Consider the following 24,764-nt stretch of genomic DNA (forward strand, 5'->3'; position numbering starts at 1 on the left):
ATATATATGTTTGCTGCAAAATATGTTTGGGACATATGTTAGAGAGGCCGATTTTTTTTTGCGTGTGTGCAACAAAATGTATAATGCTTCCCAGCAAAATTTGAAGGAAGGGGTTCCATGCGATGACGTGATGTCATTGCATCTTTTGCATTGGTTGAAACGAAGTCGTGAAAGATCCGATCTTTTGATTAGCATTTGAACCAATGCAAAGGAAGTCGTGAAAGATCCAATATTTTCATCAGCATTTGAACCCATTCAAAGGAAGTCGTAAAAGATCCGATCTTTTCATCATCAGTTAAACCCATTCCATCGATCCAATAGAGATGAATTTTGTGTTTTTATTTATACACATCTTTCTAAATATATAAGATTAATTATTTACAATAGGCTTGATGTTGTCAGAAACTCGAAATCACAACCAACGTTGTTAAAACTCTCGTCGTAATGATAATGTCGTTGCAAAGGGTTGGTGAAAATGACATGCCAAAGCATTGGTGAAAATGACATGCCAAAGCATTGGTGAAAATAACATGTCAAAGCATTGGTGTAAATGACATGTTTTGGATCCAAAAATTAATAGCATCTTTTGGGGTCCACGCTCATATAAAATTCATCGATGAAGATGCTAAAAAGATGACATGCCAGATCACTTTCACCCATGATTGAATGGCATCTTTGGCATCGAACATTTTGCTGGGTTATAATTTGCACAAAGTGCATACACTTTTTATGCGCATCCGATTTCACTATCATCCATGAAAAAATACATCGATCTAAACCTATTTCGATAAAATCCATCAAGAACCGTGGATGTAGCATCATTTTTCGGATAAATCGGATAAAGCTGCCATGCCACTAATTTTTTTAAACCGCTGTTTTCGCAAAAACGCGAGTGATGTGTTAGTTTCTTCCTTGAAAATGAAACGATCCACGGAACACGCGATTTAACCGCGATATTTTTTTAAAACATTTTTCGGTTTTTGCAGTTGCTGTTTTCAACGTTGTAGTGAATGGATTTTCTCGATCTATGATTTATATGAACCGGACCGTCAAAAAACTAAAACATCTTGGGGTCCCAGCACAATCAAAAGGATATTGTAAATGCGGTACCCAAAAATAGGGTTTTTCGAAAAAATATCGCACTAAATTTTGGCTTTTGGCAGTGGATTACTGTGATGCTGTCTGGGCTACATAGTCAATATACATATCAAATTATGCGTAATCGCGAGGGCTTTGATACTATTATATGTTTTCTGAAATACCCGAATGCGCGTCGCAGTTAGATCAAAAATACCAAAAACACCTAAAATCTGGCTTCAAAGTGTCAGCTTCCATAAATGGTGGATGTAGTGGAGATTTTGAAATGTGATACATTAGAAGTGTAATCTTCATTTTGTATTCTTCTGCTTTTACTTTGGACAGATATCCGTAATTTAAACGGTTTAACCGCCAATCGTATAACAACGTAAAAAAACTAGTTTGCTTCAACGAGCTTTGATTAAAAACACTTCGTTTGATTCAACTATGGTCATATTTCGCGAATTATAACAGTGAAAACCTTGGCTTCATCAATGTTAAATTTTTTTGAATTTTCGTTATATATAGTAGATACCGCACGGTGTAGAATTCCGTGCTACAGTATTGATATCATTTTGATAGCCCCCATATGATGAATCTGCATTAGAGTTATGACGTCTTGACATTTTCACTACGAAATAATTTCCTTTAGCTGGAATGATTGAACTTTTGCCTATTAGTGACTGAAATAACGTTTATTAATGTTATGTATTAAAAGAGGTCTCGCGCCAACTTCTTTGCAATTGTATACATATATATTTTTTTAAATACATTGTAATGAAAACAAGAAATGTCTCGAAAAAATATTTCCTGTTGCACGAATGAATGGCATTTTGTCTGTTATTGACTAAAATAACTCTTATTCCATTTAAATATGGAATACGGTCAAGAACAAACCACTTTTAATTAATATTATATGTGAATAAAATTATATTATATGATATATCACAAATGTTGTCAAATATGGAATATGAACATTTCAAAAAAAAAAAAAAAAACAAACAAATTTCCAGTACAAATCCGTTCGCGAGCCAGTTTTTTGTTGATGCGGACAAAAGTTATGGCGGTTTTATTTTCGTTTTAAAGAAAGAATTATTATAAAAACGCTAATTATTTTACCGCGAGCAATTGCTACTTAAAAGTTATCTGGAAGTGGCTTGAGTTAGTAGATTGCATAATATTTGTTAAATTTTACTCAGTACTCGCGGAATGTCTAAAAAATTGATAAATTATTGAATGTAAGTCAACTTTTTTCAAACTAAAGGTCCATTTACCCGCTATAAAATTACGAAAAAATTCGTATGGGAGCAAAACTGCACGGCGAATCAAATGAGACTAAAATCATACAGATTGGTATTATAGTTTCGATGTCACAGCCAAAATAAACACGTATTTTGGTTAAAAAGAGGTCACATAACCCATTTTAATTTATATGCATTTTAAAATACGTGTAAATCGCGTAATTATCAAAATCATTTTATCCGCATTTGATTTTCATGTACAGCAAGACCATATCTTTTAATTTGTATATATTTGTCGAAATTTAATTTGGAGGATAAGATGTAGCATCGGCTGCATCTTAGCACTAAAAAACCTATAAAATATCGTTAATTTGCGCAAAGTGAATAAAATTTTTGTCCGCATCCGATTTCAATGTCCACCATGAAAATCTACATCGATATATATCTATTTCAAGGCGATCAATTTTTAGGGTATTTTTCTACTTTGGAATTTCTCGTAACTCGCGTTTTAGTATATGGATTTTCACGGGGAATGATTTATTGGATCCGGAACGTAAAAAACGAAAATGTACAATCAAGTACGAGGAATTCGAATGACAATTGTAAAAATTAGGCCCGAAAAATAGGACTTTTAGAAAAATGTTCGCACAAAATTTCCTTATTTGGATGCAGATTTCTATGAAGCTGTATAGACTACATTCATGACACATATATCAAATAACTCAGAATCGCGAGTTCTACAATCCTATATACGATTTTTTAAAAACCTGTTTGCGGAATGAAGTTAGAAGAAAATTTCAAAAAAACTGGAAATCTGGCTTCAAAATCTCAGCATCATTTAATGGTAGAAGCATATAAAATTTTGAAAAGTAGTACATTAGTGAGATGATCCCTATTTAGTTTGCTTCTACTTTTAATTTGACAGGAAAATCGGGAAAAGTTTGGTTTATTCACAAATTAAGAGAAACCAAAAAAGACACGTTGGCTTCAACCCATTTTTACCTATTTTTTAACATAAATATAGCCACAGCTTCCACGAAAATTAACTTTTGATGCCAATATTTTTTGCCTCGTCCAAAAACATCTAATTTTAGCCAAAAACATTTAATTTGTATAATATACAATCACAAGTCGCGTGTTCTAAAAGGGTAAACCTTGGCTTCAACTATGTTAAATTTTCAAAAATATTGGTGATATACGTAATTATATGATTTATCATATATTGAGAAAATAGGTTATGTTATTTAGGTCATGTTAAGCTTGTTTTCACTTATATATGTATCTGCATATGGTGACTTCGAAAAATTGCCAAAAATTCTCGTACATATATCAATATTTTCAGATGATTTTGTGCATGCTGTTTTTTTATCAAATCACCTTATAATTACGGTTTTTTTAAATCTTAGGTAAAAGCTCAGCAAAATATGATACAAAATTTTCAAATTAATTTTTATTGTTTTCACAAGAATACTTTATGTATGTTTCAGAACCACTACGATAAAATTTTTTCATCTTGCAGTGCTGGAACATACCATTTATGCCTACAAACATTTTGAAAATAACTTTTCTCTTCTTCCAGTGATCTCTAATCCGTTCATTTAGTTTATTCTTTTCTGATAATATATACGGAAAACTTTCCGAAAATGCAACAGATTTTTTTGTCCATTTCCCTTCCTGCCTCTCTTACCATTCACTGACATTGTTGATACGCCATTCAGGAAAACAATATGCAATTCATTTTTGTTTTTATGTGCAACAATGAGTATTCCACGAATTATATATGTACTGTTATTTCATTCAATTATAATTAGTATGCATTATAATAGCAACATACTTTTAAAAAAATATGAATTCATATGAATATATTAACATTGTGATTTTTTTTAATTACAATGCTAAGTTGAACTCAATGTAAATACAATTTACCACAATTAAAACGGAATCCATAACCAACCAATGATACTATGGGCAAAACATGCCGCACAGTGGTTCAGAATCGTTTTTTCCTGGTCAAAATTCTTTAACTTTCAAACGGATAGAGATATTTTCTTAATTTTTTGATCGGCAGATAATACATTCAGCTTTCTAGTGAATCAAAAAACTGTAAATTTCAGTCTAGTACTTGCAGAGGAATTCAAGGCCAAAGTTAAAATGCTAAGTTTTACTACTATTTTTATACCCTCCACAATAATATGGAGGGTATAATTATATTTGTCATTCCGTTTGTAGCACATACCTAATACCTCGATTTGCGTTAATGGTTGGTTCCGGATAACTTCAACGCAATACGAAACTACGCAAATCGAAACACATGTTTCCACCTGTTTGTGTAAAGATTTTTTTATAATATTTTTTTTTCAAATTTTTGCACTAAAAATTCAAATATATGTATGTGGTTTTTAACACGTACTGATACAAATGCAGCTGTAAATGGTATTATTATTAGCATATTGTATATATATTCCTCAATAGGTCCATCCTCATAAATGAGGACTTTTCATCATCGGTCTATTTTAAAGAATCATAACAGTTGCATTCAAAATTTGCATTTTTACTCAAGTTATTAAAGAATGTGCTATTCCGATGAAACACTTTTAATCGTACAAATTTTGGGCTTTTTGAAAGAAAATTAAAAAAAATATACAACGGTACGTTATCGAAGCCAAACTTTTTGTTGGAAGTTACTTCATAAGATTACAAACCAAGATATACAAACATTCCCGAGGTTATTCTACGGATATCGACTAAACTGAAGTAACAAAAAGCAATTTGAAATGTGCTATTGACTTGAAACGGAGTGTATTTAGTCTTCGTTTGAGGTATACAACTTTCCTCCTGAGATGTGTTTGTATATGTCCATTTCTTCATACAACCCCCATATAACGGCACATCCGGATATTCGGTATTTTAAATTTTAAACCCTCAATATCCAACCGAAGGGGCTGAAATTTGGTATTTAGTCTTCGCCCATAGAACGATTTTCGGCATTTGAATTTCCACCTGAAATTTGTCGGTATAGTTCTACGCCTTCATTTAGTCCCCATAGAACGGTACCATCCTATTTTCAGTATATTGAAGGTTGTGGCCTCAATATATCACCGAAATGACTTAAATTTGGTATTTAGTATTCGTGAAAGTTACAAAACTTTCCTCCAAAAATTAATTAGTACTTTACAGTTGCTTAAACTAGTAGTGTTATATGCCATTTAGATATGACACCATTAGCCGGATTTAGCCCATTATCAGGTTTTATTTGCTAAATCCAGCCAAAATCCACCAGATTTCCCATACAAAAATAAATCCTCCTATTGAGTGGATTTGTTTTAAATCTGGCATAAATCCTCGTATACAACTCTGTTTTTTGCAACATGTTGCTAGAAAAAACAAAAAGTTGCAAGCTGGCACATGAAACAAGGTAGATGCATCGGTGAATTGCTACACTAAAAATAATTAAAAAATTTGTAAACAAGGCGAAAAAACAATTTGTTTTGATGTACAAAGCTGATTTTAATCAACCAAGACTAATATTTACGATGTCTAAACGATAAAATAATGCGTTTATTTTTTTATATGGGCAAACTGCTATAAAATAATTCTTTATTTGCTCTTTAGTTAGCATTAGTAGCATAATGTTCTAACATTTTCAGTATTAAACAATAAATTTGTAACTTGACGTACATATGTTTTTTGAGACGAATTCAATTTACAAAAAATTCTTTTGACGTTTCAAATTCGATCAGATGGGCTGATGCATCTACCTTGGTAATGGTGCTATGAACGAACATCAGCTGACTGCCATTTAAAACCTCCAAAATGTATATCTAAATGCAATGAGATTTGCACTGGATTTATTAAATCCAGTCGAGGATTTATGGCTAGTCTAAATGAACTATTAAATATATTTTACAGTGTTGCATTTCGTCAGTTAAAGTTTAAATTAAGATCAATCACAATATCAAAAGCTATTAATTCACAATGACAAATAAAAATACGAAAGCTTCCAAATTGTTAATATTAAAATATAGAGGGCGGGCTTACATACATATATCCAGGTTTAAGTCTAGCCGGTATTGCCCAATTTTATGTATTTCGAGTATTTCTGTCAAATTTTTGAACCGAGATTGCTGTAATTTGGTATTGTGTATTGCCAAAAGCTGAATTCGGAAAATTGTAAATGTATCATCAGTTAAGATATTTTGCTCCTTCAATGAATAAGGGAAGAAAGGAAACTAATTGTTCCTATTTATTTCAATAAAGTTTGTGGTGGAGGGTATAAAATATTCGGCCCTGTTCTTACTTACCTTACTGAAAAAGCAATTTTGTTCCTTTATCAGCCGAAATTATTGTTCACCATAAATTCGCCCAAAAACAAACTAACAATTCACTCTCCAGAAATTATGTAGGATAACATGAAAATAATAAAGCAACCTTAGAGGCTCAACAATGTATGAACATATGTAAGTAGTTTGCAAACACAAATGAATCTTGATGCCAATTTAACGAACGTTTAATGCTTAAAAATACTTCAATACTTACAGAACTTTCGTATCTGCGGGAACTCTTGGTATAGCTGTCAGGCGTGAGCGTATGCAGCGAACAGTGCGTTGAAAACAATTACAACCGGTTGGACAGGAAACAGCCAATGATGGTGCACATATCGTTATAAACAGCAGCCACAACCACAAAGTGGTCCAAACGTTAAAGTTACGAGTCATTTTCACAAAAAGGGTGTTCTTCTTTATTTTTTTCTGATTTTTTGCTATTTCCTTTCTTCCGTTTTGCAGAAAAAAAATTCTTCTGATGTTATTGGTTTTTAGCACACACACAAAAAGGTTACTTCTTAACTTTTACCACATATGTATGTTTGTATGTATCTCTGTATGCGTACAAATTCCTATGCACGTAAAATCCTTCCCAAGGCAACACCGTGTGTGTTGGTCGAGCGCGTTCCAGCCAAGGTGGGATAATAACTTTTGAAAACTTTCTTTCACAAACAGCAAAAAGTTAAGCGAACGTCAAAGTTTTTCACACAACACGATTTTTGCTTAATTGAAAATAGCAATATTATTTCTCCTTTTTCTTGTGGATCGAATAGGAGGCAAAAAAACTACGTAGAAACAACTGAACACACACCTAATAGCTTGTTTAAATAGTTTACTCTTTTCGACTATGGTTTTGAAAATTTCTCACAGTGTAAACCTTTGAAGTTTATTATTTTCACTTTTAATTAAGATGTTTGTTAAATTGTTGTTTTTTTATTTCACTGGAAATAAAGTTTTGCATCTGTTTGTAGTTGGAGTGTATTGCAACACAATCCGTTATGCTTGGCTCAAGAGACCACAACAAAAGGATGACGATGCGACAACCTTAGTCTGTGACTAACGTACAGCAACTGAATACAAAGTGAGCAATGTTGCTACGGCTTCCGCTATAATTTTGGATCGTTGGTTTATAAATTAAAATTTATTCTAGATATAGTTGTTTGATGTTGTTGTTTTCCTTCTTGTTTTTTAAAGAGTTATTAAAACCATCTGTTTGTTGATATGAGAATACGGGCTTGATTTTAATTCAAACATTTCTCGTCGTGCCTTTTTGGAAATTTCTAAAATAACACACACATAAGTAAAACAAATTTAAATAGATTCGGGACAGCTGGTCAAGTGCATTGATTACAAATTTGTTCTCTCCATTTGTTCTTTTATATTGTTATCACAACATAATATCACGAGGTTTCCAGAATATTTAGGTCATATCCTCTATCGCAAGAAATGTTGGATTTTGTTTTATATTTTAACGGAAGTATTAAATAAAATAATTCATAATACGTTATCTTAAAGAATAAGTATAGGTAGGTCAAAAAAAAAAAAATATAAAACAAGCAAGAATGTATAATGTCGGCTGTGCTGCCGGAGATATACCCTCTGTCTTTGGACAGATGAATAGCGGCTATAAAACCAAAATACTTTTTCCCAAAAATTAAATAGAAAGACCAAAAAGACACGTGTCTCACCGTTTTTCTCTATCTCATCTACTTTCTCGGTTATAGACCTCCAAAGGTTTGAGGCTTTGATATAAAAAGGGATCATTTTATCAGGATTATAATTATATCCTCCATAACGTTAAGAAATTTTATTTAATCTCAGGGGGAAAGTTGTAGCTCTTCTCATAAAGAACAAAAAATGGTAATACATAAAATCCATCAAACTTCATCTTCAGGTCAAAATCAGAGCTCCGATTTACTCGCGAGTGAAAAATTGTGGGGAGGTGGTAAGTTTTTTTGGGAGCTATTTGTTTGGTATGGATGGGGCAACTTTGTTTGGGGGTGGGGTATGCTTTTCTTTGGTGAGGGTAAGGGGCAAGTTGCCCCCCTCAACTTCCTCAAATGCGAGAAGATTTTCACTCGCGAGTGAAATTCGAGCGAGAATTCGGGGCTCTGGTCAAAATCGCCAATGTAAAATTTCTTTTAACATTTTTTCTCGGTTTTTGGTCTTCAGATGTGAACCCGGTCTTCCATAGATACTAAACCGTTCAACATTTTAGAAAACATTCAACTACAATAATGTAACAAATATACATATCAGTAAACAACTTTTTGGTGCATATATACTGTCTGCGAAAGTTTCTTAAAATTCAAAATTGCAAAATACTTTAGAAAATATTCTATATTTATATTTTTTCATCGTTTCTGGTCCATATATACCAAAGTCTTCAAAATTCAAGAATACAAGCAGCTACGAAAATGTTCCTAAGATCTCAATAACCACTTTCAGGAACACATACACCTTTCAGGAACACTTCTTCAAGCTTAAAATTCGATTATTATTGACAAGTCTTTCCTGCTCAAGTCCGTGAATAACAAACCTTTCAAATTTCTTTGAGTTTTGAACAGTTTGTTATTTCCAGACCTGAGCAGGGGAAAACGCTAACAATAATTTAATTATTTGTGAATTTCAGCTTAACTAATCACTCCTAGAATGTTCATATATTCTAAAAAGTTGTTTACTGAAGTCTTAGGTACATTTCTGTCGTTGACTGTATCCTTAATTTTTGGGCGGTTCGATATCAGTCGACCAAAATCGGAGAAAAAATTATAAAATACAAATATTTTCTAAAGTTTTTGCTATTTTAAACTTTAAGAACCTTTCGCAGACAGTTTTTGTGTTCCAGAAAGTTGTTTACCGATGTATTTGTTACATAATTGTCGTTGATTGATTTCTTTAATTTTGAACGGTTTAATATCTATGGACAAGAAACAGAGAAAAAAAGGACAAACATCGCACTTGCTTTGCTATTTTGACCCTTTGGAACCGTTTATAGGGAGTTCGTATGTTGTAGAAAGATTTTTATTGAGATATAAGTTACATATCTGTAGTTGGTAGTTTGCTTCAAACTTGATCGGTTTCCGCAGTAGACAAAAAACCGAGGAAAAATGTTGAAAGAAATTTCACCTTGGCGATTTTGGCCTTGAAGATGAAGTTTGATGGACTTCATGTGTTCCCAATTTTTGTTCCTTATGAGAAGAGCTACAACTTTGCCTCTGGGATTAAGTCAAATTTCTAAACGGTTTGGATATAATCCTGACAAAATGATCCCTTTTGACATAAAAGACTCAAATCTTTAGAGGCCTATAACCGCGAAAGTTGATGAGATAGAGAAAACAGGCGAGACATATGTTTTCTCTTTTTGGTCTTCTATCACGCTGCGGTGTCAGAATATGGTTAATTAAACTTGACTCAAAAAAATTACACATAGTGTTATGTATTCAGGGGATTTTTCAGAATTTTGTGGACGTATCGGCAAGGTGGTACTGAAGGAGTGGGCTACATTGTCTATATTGGAAGCGGATTTTATTATGGGAGTCATTCCTTTCGTTAGAAAGCAGTCATAATAATGGGTCACCGTATAATTTAGAGCTTCTGCACCATAATATCAGGAAGCATAAAAAGGACCACAATATCGAACATTGAACATACCATAAACTGCACTTAAACTGAAATGCTGAACTATCGTGAGGGAGATCCCTATATGGCCCACTTTCGAACTTAAACATAAATTGGACAAAATATTTCGAGATCGCTTGTACCATTTTAGCCAATATTTTCGAACTTTAGTGGGGAATGTAGCGGAAGGACCAAAAAAAGACCAAAAGCACCATCTTCGAATTTCATTTAATATTCGAAGAAATACAACGATATGCCAAACTTGAACCAACGCAGAATCCGGTTCGAGAGTTGTTTGAAGCACGAGCCACTCACTACACATGGTGGCTGTAGAATATTTTTTTACAGCTTTCAGTTAATTTTCTCAGGAAGAATGGAATGAGCCTCAAAAAACTTGTGCCATCGTAAAGCGGGCTTCGAATAAAACCTGTTGCAAGAAAAATCAAAACGATTGGAGAGGAGGTTTTAAAATTCACTTCTCCAAAATGTTGTGTGGCAGATACCCGTGAAGTGGACACCAATATAGTCCATATTATGTTATTCAATAATTACCAGTCGAAATGGTTGAACAAGTCATGGAAAAGTTCAATGAACTGGGCGATCTGAGACGTTTCTGCGGCCAACATTTGATGCACATAATCTTCAACAAGTAAACAGTCATTTAGTTCGAACGGGCCGAACTTTTTATGACCTCCACCATGGTTAGGTTAGGCTAGGTTTGGGGATGTGCACCCACTAATTTGTGACTGCGTCACTCGGAGACCTTCCGGTCCATTGTGATCATCCGGAAAAAACTATGAAAGTATGAAAGAAGTAAGACGAAGAAGAAGTAATTAATAAGTAGAAAATTTTAGAAGGGAAAAGCTAGTTTTAATAAGTAGAATATTTGAAATACGGTTCACGTGTTCAAGTTGCGCTGTACCAGCCATTTCAGATTTCTGATGATGTTGCAGATTACAGCAGGTTCCACAGTTGAGTAGAAGGTTAGACACGGTGGAATGTGAACACCCACTAATCTATGCCGCCTACGAGCCAGGGCTGGACATCGACAGAGGAGGTGTTCGATCGTCTCCATCTCCTCCTCATCCTCAGTAACATCCTCATTCCATTTTATCGTAAAGGCCCTGATGTAGCAGTGTCCAGTGATGACTCCCGTCATTACTCTTCAGCTTTACTCAGAGATTTCGTTCTTTTGACTGACATAGACGGCCAAATGTATCTTGACACAATGCACATAGGATCATTATGCCATAATTCACTGGCTCTTTCCTCAAAAAACGTTTCAATTCTTTGGAAAAAGTGACAAATGGGTGGTTTGAGGGAGTCAAAGATTGCTAGATCTGTAGACTGCGATCCTCGTCCAGCTAATTCGTCTGCTCTTTCATTACCCATATAGTCGCGGTGTGCTGGTACCCAGCATAGCCGATAGCCGTTAGTTAGCGTTCCCAAGGCTGTTCTACACTTGAGGACGACATCGGACTTGAGGTTGCAGGATTTGATGGCTTTAAGAGCCGATTAACTATCCACAAAGATAGTCACCGGTTCAAAGATTTCTGCATCCACACTTTTTATCAATTCCGCTGCCTTCCAAATCGCGAAGATTTCAGCCTGGAAGACACTACAGTTGCTATCTAGCCTGTAAGCGTACTCAAGAGATAGCCTTTTACAGTAGACGCCAGCCCCCGTACCTTCCTCCATCTTTGAACCGTCTGTATAAAAATCCAGACCGTCCAGAGGGGGGTTACTGCGGTTCCAGTCGTCTCTACTAGGTATTACGACATCTATATCGTTAAATCTCAGGACTGGTGATATACAGTCGCTCAGTTTTCCGTGTTGGTTCACATTGATACCTGATTCATTCAGAATACATCCATGCCCATAGGCACAACCGTGCCAGAGATTCTGTTCATGCAGCCTTAGGACACTACGAGTTGCCTGACACTTAATGCTGAGGCTCAGAGGTCTTAGGTTCAGCATTGCGTTCAGAGCAGTTTGGGGTGAGCTCCTGGTGGCTCCAGTTATGAGAATCGCGGCAGATCTTTGCACCTTTTCTAGTTTGCTGAATGTCGATTTTTGGCGCTGAGTGCCACCAAACAAGAGAACCATAGGATAAGATGGGTCTAACCACGATGTTATACAGCCAGTGTATAATCTATGGGTTTAGATCCCAACTTTTCCCAATAGAATTCTTGCATGAATAGAGTGCAATCAGTCCTCTCTTCTCCCGCACCTCAGCATTCCTGTTCCATCGCAATTGACAGTCCAGGATTGTGCCAAGGTACTTTGCCTCGGGCGAGAGCTGAAGCTGCGGGACAAGTACGCCGAGCTTACGCTTCCTCATGAACATTACCAGTTCTGTCTTATTTGGTATTACTCCAAGGCCTTTACCCTTAGCCCAGCGCCACAGCGTCGATAAGGCTCCTTGCATAAGCTCCGTACTCTCCACCATAAAATAGTTTTAATTAAAATTTTCGATTGTTTGAGTGGAGTATTCCCCCATTGGCTCAACTTCATTTATTACCCTCTATTACAGAGAGTAATGCTTTTCAAAACGAACTGACAGTGTTGCAAAATTTTTACTGATCGCTACCAATATCATGATTTCATCCCGGCGAAGGGAATTATCAATTGGCTTCTCAGTTTTTGAAATGATGCCTTTTTAGCGAAAAACCGAACTCTTTAAGTGTCTAGTATTCTCATATGAATGAGAATCACACTCACTTTTCGGCTTTTCCAAAGAAACACCAAAATCAAAATATTTTGCAACATGTCAGCACGTATCAACTAAAAATTCTTCGAATTCTGTGAGTTGAAAAGAACACCAACACAGTTGCCTGTGAGGTTGTTATTGGAATTTTGTTTTTAACAAAGCTCCATTCATTCGCCCGGGCCTCGGCTGTTTTTTGTTTGTTTTGTTTATCTCAATAATCTCAATAATTAAAATTTAATAATTAATTACAATTTAATAAATAGTATTTTTCGACTGCGGATACCGCAAATGCCTAATCTAACCTAAAAAAATGTTCAGCCAGGTACCACTTACGGGGCTATATCAAAGTGTGGAGCCATCTTTACAATTTTTGGTGGAGAAGTTTTATAACTGATGGCAATTTAGTGAAGACGTTTCGTTACCACTGAAAACTTCGAATGTCAAATTATAGGGAGTTCGATTTTTGGTGGAGAGGTTTCGTGACCACAGAGAACCTCAAAGTTAAATTATATCCTCAAACTACCGAAATAGGCACCCTTATATGGGGGCTATACCAAAACATGGACATATGTTGTCGTTTTTTGGTGGAGAACTTTCGCGACCACTGAGAACCTCAAGTGTCAGACTTCAGCTAGTTCTGTTAAAAATTGTAGCCAAAATCCTAACAATACCGAAAATCGGGATTTACGATTACATGGAGGCCATACCAAAACATTAAACATTGACGATTTTTGGTGGAGAAGTTTCCTGACCACTGAGACCCTCAAATGTCGAATTACAGCTAGTTCGGTTAAAAAACATTGCTAAAATCCTCAAACTACCGTCGACGATTTTTAGTGGAGAAGTTTACTTACCACTCCGATCTTCAAATGTCAAATTACAGCAAGTTCGGTTAACAATTGTTGCTAAAATCCTCAAAATACCGAAAATCGGGAGGTACCGGTACATGGGGGCTACACCAAACCATAGACCTATGTTGACGATTTTTGGTGGAGAAGTTTCGTGACCACTGTGGCCCTTAAATGTCGGTTAAAAATTGTGGCTAAAATCCTGAAAATACCAGAATCGGGAGATGCCGTTATATCGGGGCTATACCAAAACATGGGCCTACGCCCATAATATTTGGAATATAAGTTTGTTGATCACTAGGAATCCTAAATGTCAAATTATAGCTAGTTCGGTATTAAAATGTGACTAAAAACGTAAAAATACCTAAAATCGGGCGGTACCGTTATATGGGGGCTATATCAAAACGTGGACCGATATAGCGCATCATCGAACTTGACCTGCCTGCAAACAAAAGACCCATCTTCTTTTCAGCATTTTTTCTCAATTTTTGTGGATGCTTGAGTGATTACCACAGACAAACGGACATGCATGGATCGACTCAGAATTTTATCCTGATCAAGAATATATCACGAATATTGTCAATTATTTCATATTCCATTTCAGAAAAAAGGATAAATTTTTTTCGCGCTCCATCAACGATTTTTGATATGTAGGTTAAGAAAAAAAATCCCAGTACGAATCCGGTCGCGTGCCAATTTTTGGTTGTTGCGGACAAAAGTTATGGCGCTTTTATTTCGCTTTTTAAGAAAGAAAATATTATAAAAACGCTAATTATTTTAATGAGCACAATTGTTAGAAAAAAGTTCTTTCGAAGTGACTTCAGCGAGCAGATTGCATAATACCTGCAAAATGTTACACAGAATTCGCGGAATGTACATAAAATTGATAAATTATTGAATATAAGTCTACTTTTTTCAATATTAAGGCCCATTTAGTGGTCATAAAATTACATAAAAAATTCTTGTGGTCCCAAACTTCACGGCAAATCAAATGAGACTACAATCATACAGATTGGTGTTATAGTTTGGATGTTACAGCCATATAGGTTGATGAGTTAGTTTTTCCATACATATTCATTAGAAAGGCTATACATTCGAACATATCAATATTGTTTCTGCCGAATCCTACATTGAAAAATAACAAAGTTAGAAAGTTTTTGTCGTTTTTCCTTATTTTTTGCACGAGTATATTCTGGATGGAATTCTTCCGCGTGAGAAAATCTTTAAGCTTTCAAAATATGTGAAAATGAAGGGGCAATACAAATCATAGGGACTACATGCCATAAAAATTATAAGCAATTCATGACCAAGTTTCAAACTGGATGTAAGCCAACATTTTAGTGTGCTTAGCCTTAAAAGGAGACAACAAGTCGTAAAGCTCAATGAAAACAATTTTTCATGATTTTTTCCGGAAAACTACGTAACTTTTTGGCAGATTTTTGTCTTCATCTGAAAGAGAAAAATATTACGAAGGTTTGAGGCCGTCTACGAATCTAAACTCGAAAGATAATTAATATAAATATCACTGTAAATGGCCTTCGCCTTAATAAGGCAAACATAAAAAATAATTTCAGCATGAGCCAGGCTGGGATTCGAACCTGGGTCTCCGACAACTGAGTGTCAAGGTTGCCGGCGTCTTAGCGTTCTAAGCCACCATCAACTTGTCAAAACTTTAGTAGACAATAATTGATGAGAAAATCAAAAATAAAATCTTCTAATATAGAAGAGCAATTACTAATGATGTAGGAATAAAAGTTACCATAGTATTGGTGAACAATAAAAAATGGGATTACCAAGCAGGACTATAGGAAAAGTTTGGAGTTTCAATTAACTGACATAATTTCGCATATACATTTATCTAATGAAGTGCGATATATATATATTTGCCTTCGTCTGCCACAACAACAACATCCTAATACACCTGAAGATCGGCTTTACCACCCGTGTAATGGTTGGATGCGTGGGACTTCGGTAGACTCCTAATTTTTCAATGTATATCTAAAGGCCTAGCAGCTCAACTCGAAAGAGAATTAATCAAATATCACTATAAATGGCCTTCGCCTTAATAAGGCAAAAATAAGAAATCCTGTTTTTATTAAAGCATTTTGCGGCGCCAACTCTAGCTCGAAAACTTGTAAACCAATTGTCATATATTTTTGTAGCCGATTTCGAGAAAAACACAGTTTATATGCTGCATACAATATAACATAAATTGTTCCCATCCAACGCTCATACTGGGACAAGAAATCGATATTGTCATGTTCTCATTGTCCTTTATCACTTTTACCCGATGCTTTCTCATGAAAACTCTATGATTATGCATTTAATCGAATTTTGTATATGCTATTGATTGTGTAGAAAACTCGGGTACACATGAACTATATCTGTTCCTGGCGGACAGATCCGGTTATTTGAATGTCTACATCTAAAGCTCTCATTGATAATGAATCCTAGAAGAAAGATTCGCCGTTTGTCAGACTTCTGACGGGATGAATCTGTCGTTGAGCAACAACAAATTTATGATGCCCTAATTCAGAAGCGTAGATTATGCGAAATTTACCGAAATACATAAACATAAAACAATGAAAACGTGGAAAATTTCATTTTGTTTTACTTTTTGAGTTCAAGAACAAAAATGACATGGAAGGAACTGAGCTAGAAGAACAGCATACTCGATAGAAAGTTCCTCATTATATTTAACTGAAAATATGTGATCTAAAAATGATGAAACAATATCTCCAAACAGAGATATAAAGCTATTTTCTCAATGATTGATGGGGGTCAATCAAAAACTTCATTATGTCATAACTCAGACATTTCAACTATGGGACCCAAAGGGCAATTGAGGCTTTCATTCCGAAAAGGAATTTTTCCTCCCCCAGATCTTAACTTCCATTTTGTGACACAGGGTATTCAGTAAGATTTCCCATAGAGACCACAATGTCTTTCATAGAAGACAAGGATGACTTCTCATAAAAAATAAGATGAGAATACCAATAGACCTTTGTGAGAAGACCAGTAAGACTTTTGACGAAAGATGTTAAAGGTCCAATCTTAATTCGATTGTCATAGAACTTTACTTTTGTTTGCAAAAATGTAAAGAATCAATTGGATCAACAAACTAGGGAAGAATAGACTACACTTCAGAGGATAGTAAATATCCTGTGAATTGTCCTTTAACTTAGTAATAAAATACCGTTTGCATACATGTTTTCTTATACCTTTCTTTTAAAATAAATAATGATTTAAAAAAAGATTCTTGTTCCAAATTTAATGTTATATGTCTATAACGTGGAACAAATTTCGCCTGAGTTCAGCAAAATTGCTCGACTCCGAATCGTATACTCCGACTCCGAAACCCTGCTACATACTATGTTGGAAGTTAATGCCAAAAAATCATAGCAAACATTTCACACCACCATAAGATGGGATATATTAAGTTTGTTATTCCGTTTGTAACTACTCGAAATAATCATTGCAGACCCCACAAACTATATATATTCTTAATCAGCGTGCAATTCTACATCGAAATAGCCATGTCCGTCCGTCTGTCCGTCTGTGGAAATCACTCTAGCGTCCGAACGGATTGAAGTAGGTGGATGAAATTTTGGTAGGACTTTTGGTATTGAAAACGGGCTATGTAGGTCCACGTTTTCGTATAGCCCCCATACAAAGGGACGCGTCGCCGTTTTAAAGAATTTTTTAGATATTTGTCCCATTTTACCACCGAATTGGTTGTAATTTGGTATTTTGTGTCTCCAGAGGCTAAAACACATTTCTACCAAAGTTTGTTTATATACGTCCACGTTTTAGTATAGCCCCCATATAACGCCCCACATAGTACGCGTCATTTTAAGATATTTTAAAAGTATTAGTCTCATTTGACCACAGAATTGGTTGTAACTTTGTATTTTGTGTTGTCAGATATTTAGTCATATTTGAAGCTACACGCAGAGAAAAAAATTATGATTGATCCAACAATATTCGAAGAGCAAAATATGTATTGTAAAGATATTGTTAGATTCCGTATGTAGTATTGTGACTCCAACAATCGTTTTTGTTAATTACAGCAATTGTTTTTGTCATATCCAACTATAGTTTTTGTCTGCTGGACAATATTATTCTCTTTTCTTCGACAATTTTATTCTCCTCTCTCGGTATTCGATGCCGTGGTAAAAAAACAATTTTGGTGAGTTTTGTTTATCTTTGTTCTTTTTGTTTTTATATCTTCTTTCTCATTCTTCTTTATGTTTTCATAGTTGAGTTACACCACAAACTGACACAAACTATTTGTTGTGGTTTTATCGTATTCCTTATGTTGGGGGAGGTGCTGGAGGATGAGCGCAATGGAGTAGGTTATGTTTCTTTCATTCAATATGTTGTCTTTTTAGTTAAACCTGGCAAAACCTGGCAATATGTGGTGTTTGCCAATACTCATAATATTATATGTATGTGACATTTATACCAACATTATGTTGAATGTGTATATGAGAAGTATATACGATCAAATCAAAAAAAATTAGTAACAGGTTTTCTGGGCTGACAATAGTTTTTTATAAAAATTATAGATTATGATAGTTCCTAACATAGTTTTGTCAATGATCTTTACAAAATTGAGGAATTTCGAAAGTTTTTTGTTTTGTATGTTTGAAGTAAAAGATGATATTTTTGGATTTGCAATGCTTGAACAAAACAAATGAATTGTTGGAACAAAATTAGATATTTATTTATTATTGTCTTTTTAGGACGAAGGCCATTATTTATGAAAGTTTTTAATTAATTAATTGGATTAATCGAGCTAATATGGCCTAAGGAGTTTTGTATTGAAAAATGAATTCTAGCGAAATACCACACACTCAACCATTACGCTACGATCGTTTCGCCTGGTGGTTTAAGCCAGGCTCATCAGGCGTATTTGAATGCTAATGGCTAGAAGACAAAGGCTGATTTTGATAACTTCTATTTATACAAACATTTTTACAATTTTGTAATTATGAAGTATTTATGGAAGTCTTTTTCTTTATCAAGTCACCCTAGTGTCTTGTCTAGGAATCATTTTCTCAATACATACACATATACAATCGAAGGGGGGTTTCCTTCATGAATTGTAATGCCTTCAGTTTTTGAAGTTTTGGATATCATGTCAACTAGTTTTGTTGATATGATACATTGGCATCATGTCGACTGATTTGTTGATATGATACATTGGCAGTAGCTTAGAACGCTGAGATCTCGACAACATTGTCTGTTTGTTGGAGAGAAACCAGGTTCAAACCTCAGCCGGGGCAGCCGGGCTCTGCTGTGAAGATTTTTATTTATTATTGTCTTTTTAGGACGAAGGCCATTATTTATGATATTGTTGATCCAAGAAAAGCGAAAAATATTTTTTCTCTGCGTGTATAAACCTTTCCCCGAGAAATCTGTCAGTATAGGCCCACATTTTGATGGACCCCCATAGAACTGTACGCTCCAATTTTAGGTATTTTGAAGCATTTAACCACATTATCTTACCGAAATGACTGACATTTAGTATTTGGTCTTTTTTTGGGGGAAGAAAACCTTCTCTCAGATATCTGACAATGTAGCTTCACGTTTTGATATCACCCCCATATAACGGTACCTCCCGATTCGGTATCATATTATGTTTGAAATTTGATATTTAGTCTTCTTTGAGGATACAAAACTTCCCCCAGAAAATTGTCAGTATAGGTTGATGTTCTGATGAACCCCCTATAGAATGGTACCTCATGATGTTCGGTATTTTGAAGGTTTTAGCCACATTATTTTACCGATATTTGGCTGAAATTTGGTAATTATTCTTCTTTTAGGGTTGAAAACTTTCTCTCGAAAATCTTTCAATATAGGTCCGCGTTTTGATATAACACTCATAAAACTGTACCTCCCGATTTTCGGAATTTTTTAAGGTTTTAGCAGCATTTTCCTTCAGGAATGGTTAAAATTTGTTGGGGATATACAACATCTCCGCAAAGAATTGTCAGTATAGAACCCGGATTTGATATAGCCCCTATAGGATGTAATTCCCTATATATATATATATAAAATAGTTCCTTCCGCTTTTCGGTATTTTTAAGATTTTAGCCAATAGTTCATATTTTGGTATATTCACAAATACATATACCCAAATATTCACGCTTACTGGCTTCGTACATTCAACAACGAAATGAACCGATTTGGTCGAAAATTTGACCTTCGTAATATTTTTTCCAAACTTCAAGTTCAAAAAATATTCGAAAAAATTTTGCGCGCGATAACCCTTGAAGTGAGTAAGCGATTGGGTCCATACTTTGCACATCGTGAAATTTCCACCAGACTTAGATGAGGCTAAGATGTGAACTCAATCGATCCACTCCTTCGTGTACCTACCACACAAAATTTTGGAAAAGTTCAGTCTAAGACCAGCTCTTGAATAGCTCTGATTTTTGTTGGTGGCAAAATACCTCTCAGTAATGTTGGCGATATTTCCTGAGTATTTCAGCCATGTAAAACTTCTCTACAAAGTGGTGTCTTAGACACGCCGTTCGGACTCGGCGATAAATAGTAAGTCCCATATCATTGAGCAAAATATGAATCGGGGTGCACTCATTGATATGAGAGAAGTCTCCCTTGTCCCTTTCTGGGATGTTTGTGGAACAATCATTATAATATTTTGTCCGAACTTAGTCTACAAATTTCAAAACTTGTCACTACGAGATATGGATTGGGTTCGAATATGGACTATATATGTCAACTCTTTCGAGAAAAATGCCGTAAAAGGCCTCCTCTCGTATCGCTTTGTTGTTGTAGCAAGTTGTATTCACTGCCTTCGTTATGACGACACAAGTTTTATCAGGGGATCCGGCCGAAGGCCGGCTATTTAAAAAAATTTACAATTTAAAGAAAAAAATTTAGCTGAGCGGCTCAACTCAACTTGCTCCGGACTATACATACATGTCAACTCCTTCGAGTACCTCCCACACAAAATTTCGGAAAAATGCCGTTAAAGTTCTGCTCTCGAATCGCTTTGATTTTTATACCCTCCACCACAATATGGGTGGTGTAATTAAATTAGTCATTCCGTTTGTAACAAAAAGTATATATATTATTGATCAGGGTAAAATTCTATGTCGATTTAGTGATGTCCGTCAGTCTGTTGAAATCAAGATACATTTCCCAATTTTTAAGGTAGGTACCTCCCGAATTTAGGTTCTGGCCTCAATATTCCTCCAAAATGGCTGAAATGTTGTGTTTAGTCTTCGTTGGTGGTATACAACTTTTTTCTAGAAATTTGACGGTACAAGGTCACGCCTTCATAAAGCCTCCAAAGACCGGTATATCCCGATTTTCGGTATTTTGAAGGTTGTGGCCACAACAACCCGCCGAAATGGCTGAAATTTGGTATTGGAGGTAAAAATCTGTACGACTGAAATCCGTCCATATGTGTCCACGTCCTGAAGGTTGTAACGCCAATATCCAACCGAAATGACTGAAATCTTTTATTTAGTCTTCCATGGGGTTATAAAATATTCCAGAATAGAATTATCAGTATAGGTACACGTCTTACTATATCCCCCATAGAAGCACATCTCTTGATTTTCGGTATTTTTAGGTTTTAACCACTTTATCTTAACGAAATATCGGAAATTTGGTATTTTGTCTTATTTGAGTCTAAAATATTTCCATATGAAAATTGTCGGTATTAGGGATGCGCAAGTCGATTTTCGAGTAATCGATTTCTCGATTTTTTGACTATAAGAATCTACAAATGGAAGTCGACATTTGATTTCATAGAAAATCAAAAGATCGATTTTCTATTATGGTTCTTAGATTTTTGCATTGGAAATCGAAAGATCAGTTCTATTTTGACTTTTTGATGTACTACGAAAATGAAATATACAGATTACATTGGCAAGAGCAAGGCAACAATACTGATGAACAAAGTTAATCTAACGGTACTATGAACACACCATTTCTTTATAAAAACTGTCAATTTGGTTTATAAAAGCAGTAAAACACCGCCGATTGTCACGTACACCTTATTTATAACACTATGCATGTAATGCAATGTAAAAAAATGTTGAAAATAAAATCGAATGATCGAAAAGTAGACTTCTCCGTTTTAAGTAAAGATCGAAAGGTCGACTTTTCAGTTCTAGGTAAAAATCAAAAGATCGATTTTTGATTTCTAAGTAAGAATCAAAAGATCGAAAAATCGATTTTTGATTTCTAAGTAAACATCAAAAGATCGAAAGATCGATTTTTAAGTTTTAACCATAAATCAAAAGATCGAAAAGTCGACTTTTGCTTGGTAATAAGTATCCGTAGAATAGATCGACGTTATTATATTACCCCATAGAACGGTCCATCCCGAATTTTGGTATTTTGAAGGCTAACCACTTTGTTTTACTGAAATTTTGTACTTAGTATTCTTCATAAAAGAAAGGAAGCTAATTGTTCCATTTTACTTCAATTTTTGTATTGAAGGTGGTGGAGGGTATAAAAAGTTCGACCAGGCAGAACCTAACGCCGTTCTTACTTGTTTAGTAATATGCTTGTCACTGTATTGTTTCCCTTCTAGTTTTATTCACTATAAAGATATTTGTTAACATATGAATATTAATCCTTATTTTCAGATTATAACTATTTTAAAACTTTTTTTTCCAAAACCCAAACTCTTTACCAAACAAAAAAAACTTTATTGACATTTTATATTTCGAATTTCAGAAGATGTGGTTGTAGTTTATGCGATTCTCCTGAAATGTTATCCGTTTTCACATAGTTTTAGCTTTCTTTTGCGACATCGTAAATCCAAACAAACAATTTGCGATAGAGGATATAAATTGATGAAGGCTTAGCTGTGGGCTGAACAACAATAACAACAGCAAAGAAACACACAAAATTTCACTTCTGTGATAACATTTTTTTCTTGAGCCTTACACACATTTTCTTTTACTCTACTTCTTTAGATTTTCTTTTTTATTATTTGTTGTTAGGCATTTTGTTTTACCATTTTATCGCAAAACGCACACTTTGAAATATGTTTCCGTTATTTTGTTAATCTTTGAAGCAAGTAAGCACGAAATAAATATGGTGCATATGAGTATGACGTTGACAGCGATGACCGTGTTTCAAAAGCAGTGCTTAACTTTGGCACAATTTTGAAAAATTATTTCGATTTTTTTTCATACGCGCATTTTAAAATCTGTTGTATTATTATTTTTTTCTTTCAAGTTTCATTAAATGCAACAAGCGCACGTACAACAACAACCGTTCGCGACGACCATCAATGCACATCTGATTTTTACAGTAGAATATTGGAATAGATGAATGAATGCTGGCCGAGTGCATCTCAAATTTTCATACAATTTCCATACGAACAGCATAGAAACATACATACGTTCTATGTATGTATGAACATGTTCATGTTTTTCATTCTTGACGAAGTGAAAATCGCCTTCGTTAGGTTGTTGTGGGTGGGTGGTGAGTGGTTAAGTTGCGCCAAAAGACACAAAATTTAATTGCATACAACAAAATGTTATGTTTGAGGGGTCGACAATGCATGTTCGTTGTTGGATGTGACATATAGCGTTGCCAGTTTTTTTGGATGTTACATTGGGAGTTTATGGCCACATAAATCCGAGGGTATAACACCATAAGGTGAGCGGTATTAATAACTTTGGCATTCGAAATATCCTTCTTTCATATTCCATTTTCAAAAAATTTAAATTTTTCTTTTCGCGCTAAATCAAAAATATTTGGTACATTAGTTAAGAAAATGTTCCCCAGTACAAATCCGATAGCAAGCAAATTTTTGGTTGTTACGGTTTTACTTCTGCTTTTACGAGAATAAATTATTATACGTAAGAATAAATTATTATGAAAAAGCTAAATATTTTAATGAGCACATTTGCCACTAAAAAGTTATCGCGAAAGGACGTCAATGAGTAGATTGAATAGTATTTGTAAAATGTTGCTCAGTCTTCGCGGGATTTACAAAAAATTTACAAAATTTTAAAATAATAACAAGTAAGCGGACTATTGCGATATCTCTGTTGCTTGACCACCGACAACGACAGCCTACTTTACATCGTTGTAGAGGGGATATTTTTTACTTTCCTTGTTTGTTGGTTTTGCTTTTGATATACCTCTTAACGAAACAGAGATATTGTCTTTGAAATAAAACGTTGATCTTTTATCCAAATAAGTTTTTGCCTAGCCAGATCGACTCAGCTCGTCGAGACATTCATTATGGTATATATAAGTTTATTCTCTTTCGATGCATTACAAACTTTTTGGCCAAAACCAACTTATAATACCCTCCCCACATATAGATGTAGGGTATAAAAATCATTATGTCATGACTCAGAAAGTTCGGCTATGGGATCCTTCGGGGTTCTCAATTGGGACTTTCATTCCCAAAAGGAATTTTCCTCCCCCCAGATCTTAACTTCTATTTTGTGGCACAGGGTATTCAGTTAGATTTCCCATAGAGACAACAATGTCTTTAATAGAAGACAAGAATGACTTCTCATAAAAAACAAGATGAGAATACCAATACACCTTTGTGAGAAGACTTCTGACGAAAGAGGTTAAAGGTCCAATCTTAATTTGCTTGTCATAGAACTTTACTTTTGTTTGCAAAAATGTAACGAATCAATTGGATCAACAAAATAGGGATGAATAGACTACACTTCAAAGGATAGTAAATATCCTGTGAATTGTCCTTTAACTTAGTATAATATAATTTATATATATAATAATTTATATATATTTAAGTATACCTTTCTTTTAAATAAATAATGATTTTTTAAAAAAAAGTTCTTGTTTCAAATTTAATGTCATATTCCTATAACGTGGAAAAAATTTTGCCCGTAGTCGGAGTCGAGTTATTTTTTCGACTCCGACTCCAGCAAAATTGCTCGACTCCGACTAGTAGACTCCGAAACCCTGA

At 34.7% G+C, this 24,764-nt stretch overlaps 1 protein-coding gene across 4 annotated transcripts in view; it reads right to left on the reverse strand.

The window, feature by feature from the left end:
- Positions 1 to 23,225, reverse strand: part of Pxn (Peroxidasin) — a 384,372-nt gene extending 361,147 nt beyond the window's left edge. The window contains exons 1-2 of one of the 4 annotated variants that reach the window (XM_073983523.1): positions 22,821 to 23,225; positions 6,855 to 7,920 (exon numbers count right to left, since the gene is read on the reverse strand). In XM_073983523.1, the coding sequence (XP_073839624.1) occupies positions 6,855 to 7,033 (179 nt within the window). In that variant the 5' untranslated portion in view covers positions 7,034 to 7,920; positions 22,821 to 23,225. Of the gene's footprint in view, positions 1 to 6,854; positions 7,921 to 22,750 lie in introns of all 4 variants that reach the window. The other 3 variants (XM_073983524.1, XM_073983526.1, XM_073983525.1) reach the window with 3 other exon arrangements.
- Between the last annotated feature and the right edge of the window lie 1,539 nt (positions 23,226 to 24,764).

This window comes from Musca autumnalis, unplaced genomic scaffold, assembly GCF_047663935.1.
Source record: "Musca autumnalis isolate F117 unplaced genomic scaffold, ASM4766393v1 scaffold_4, whole genome shotgun sequence".
Taxonomy (NCBI): domain Eukaryota; kingdom Metazoa; phylum Arthropoda; class Insecta; order Diptera; family Muscidae; genus Musca; species Musca autumnalis.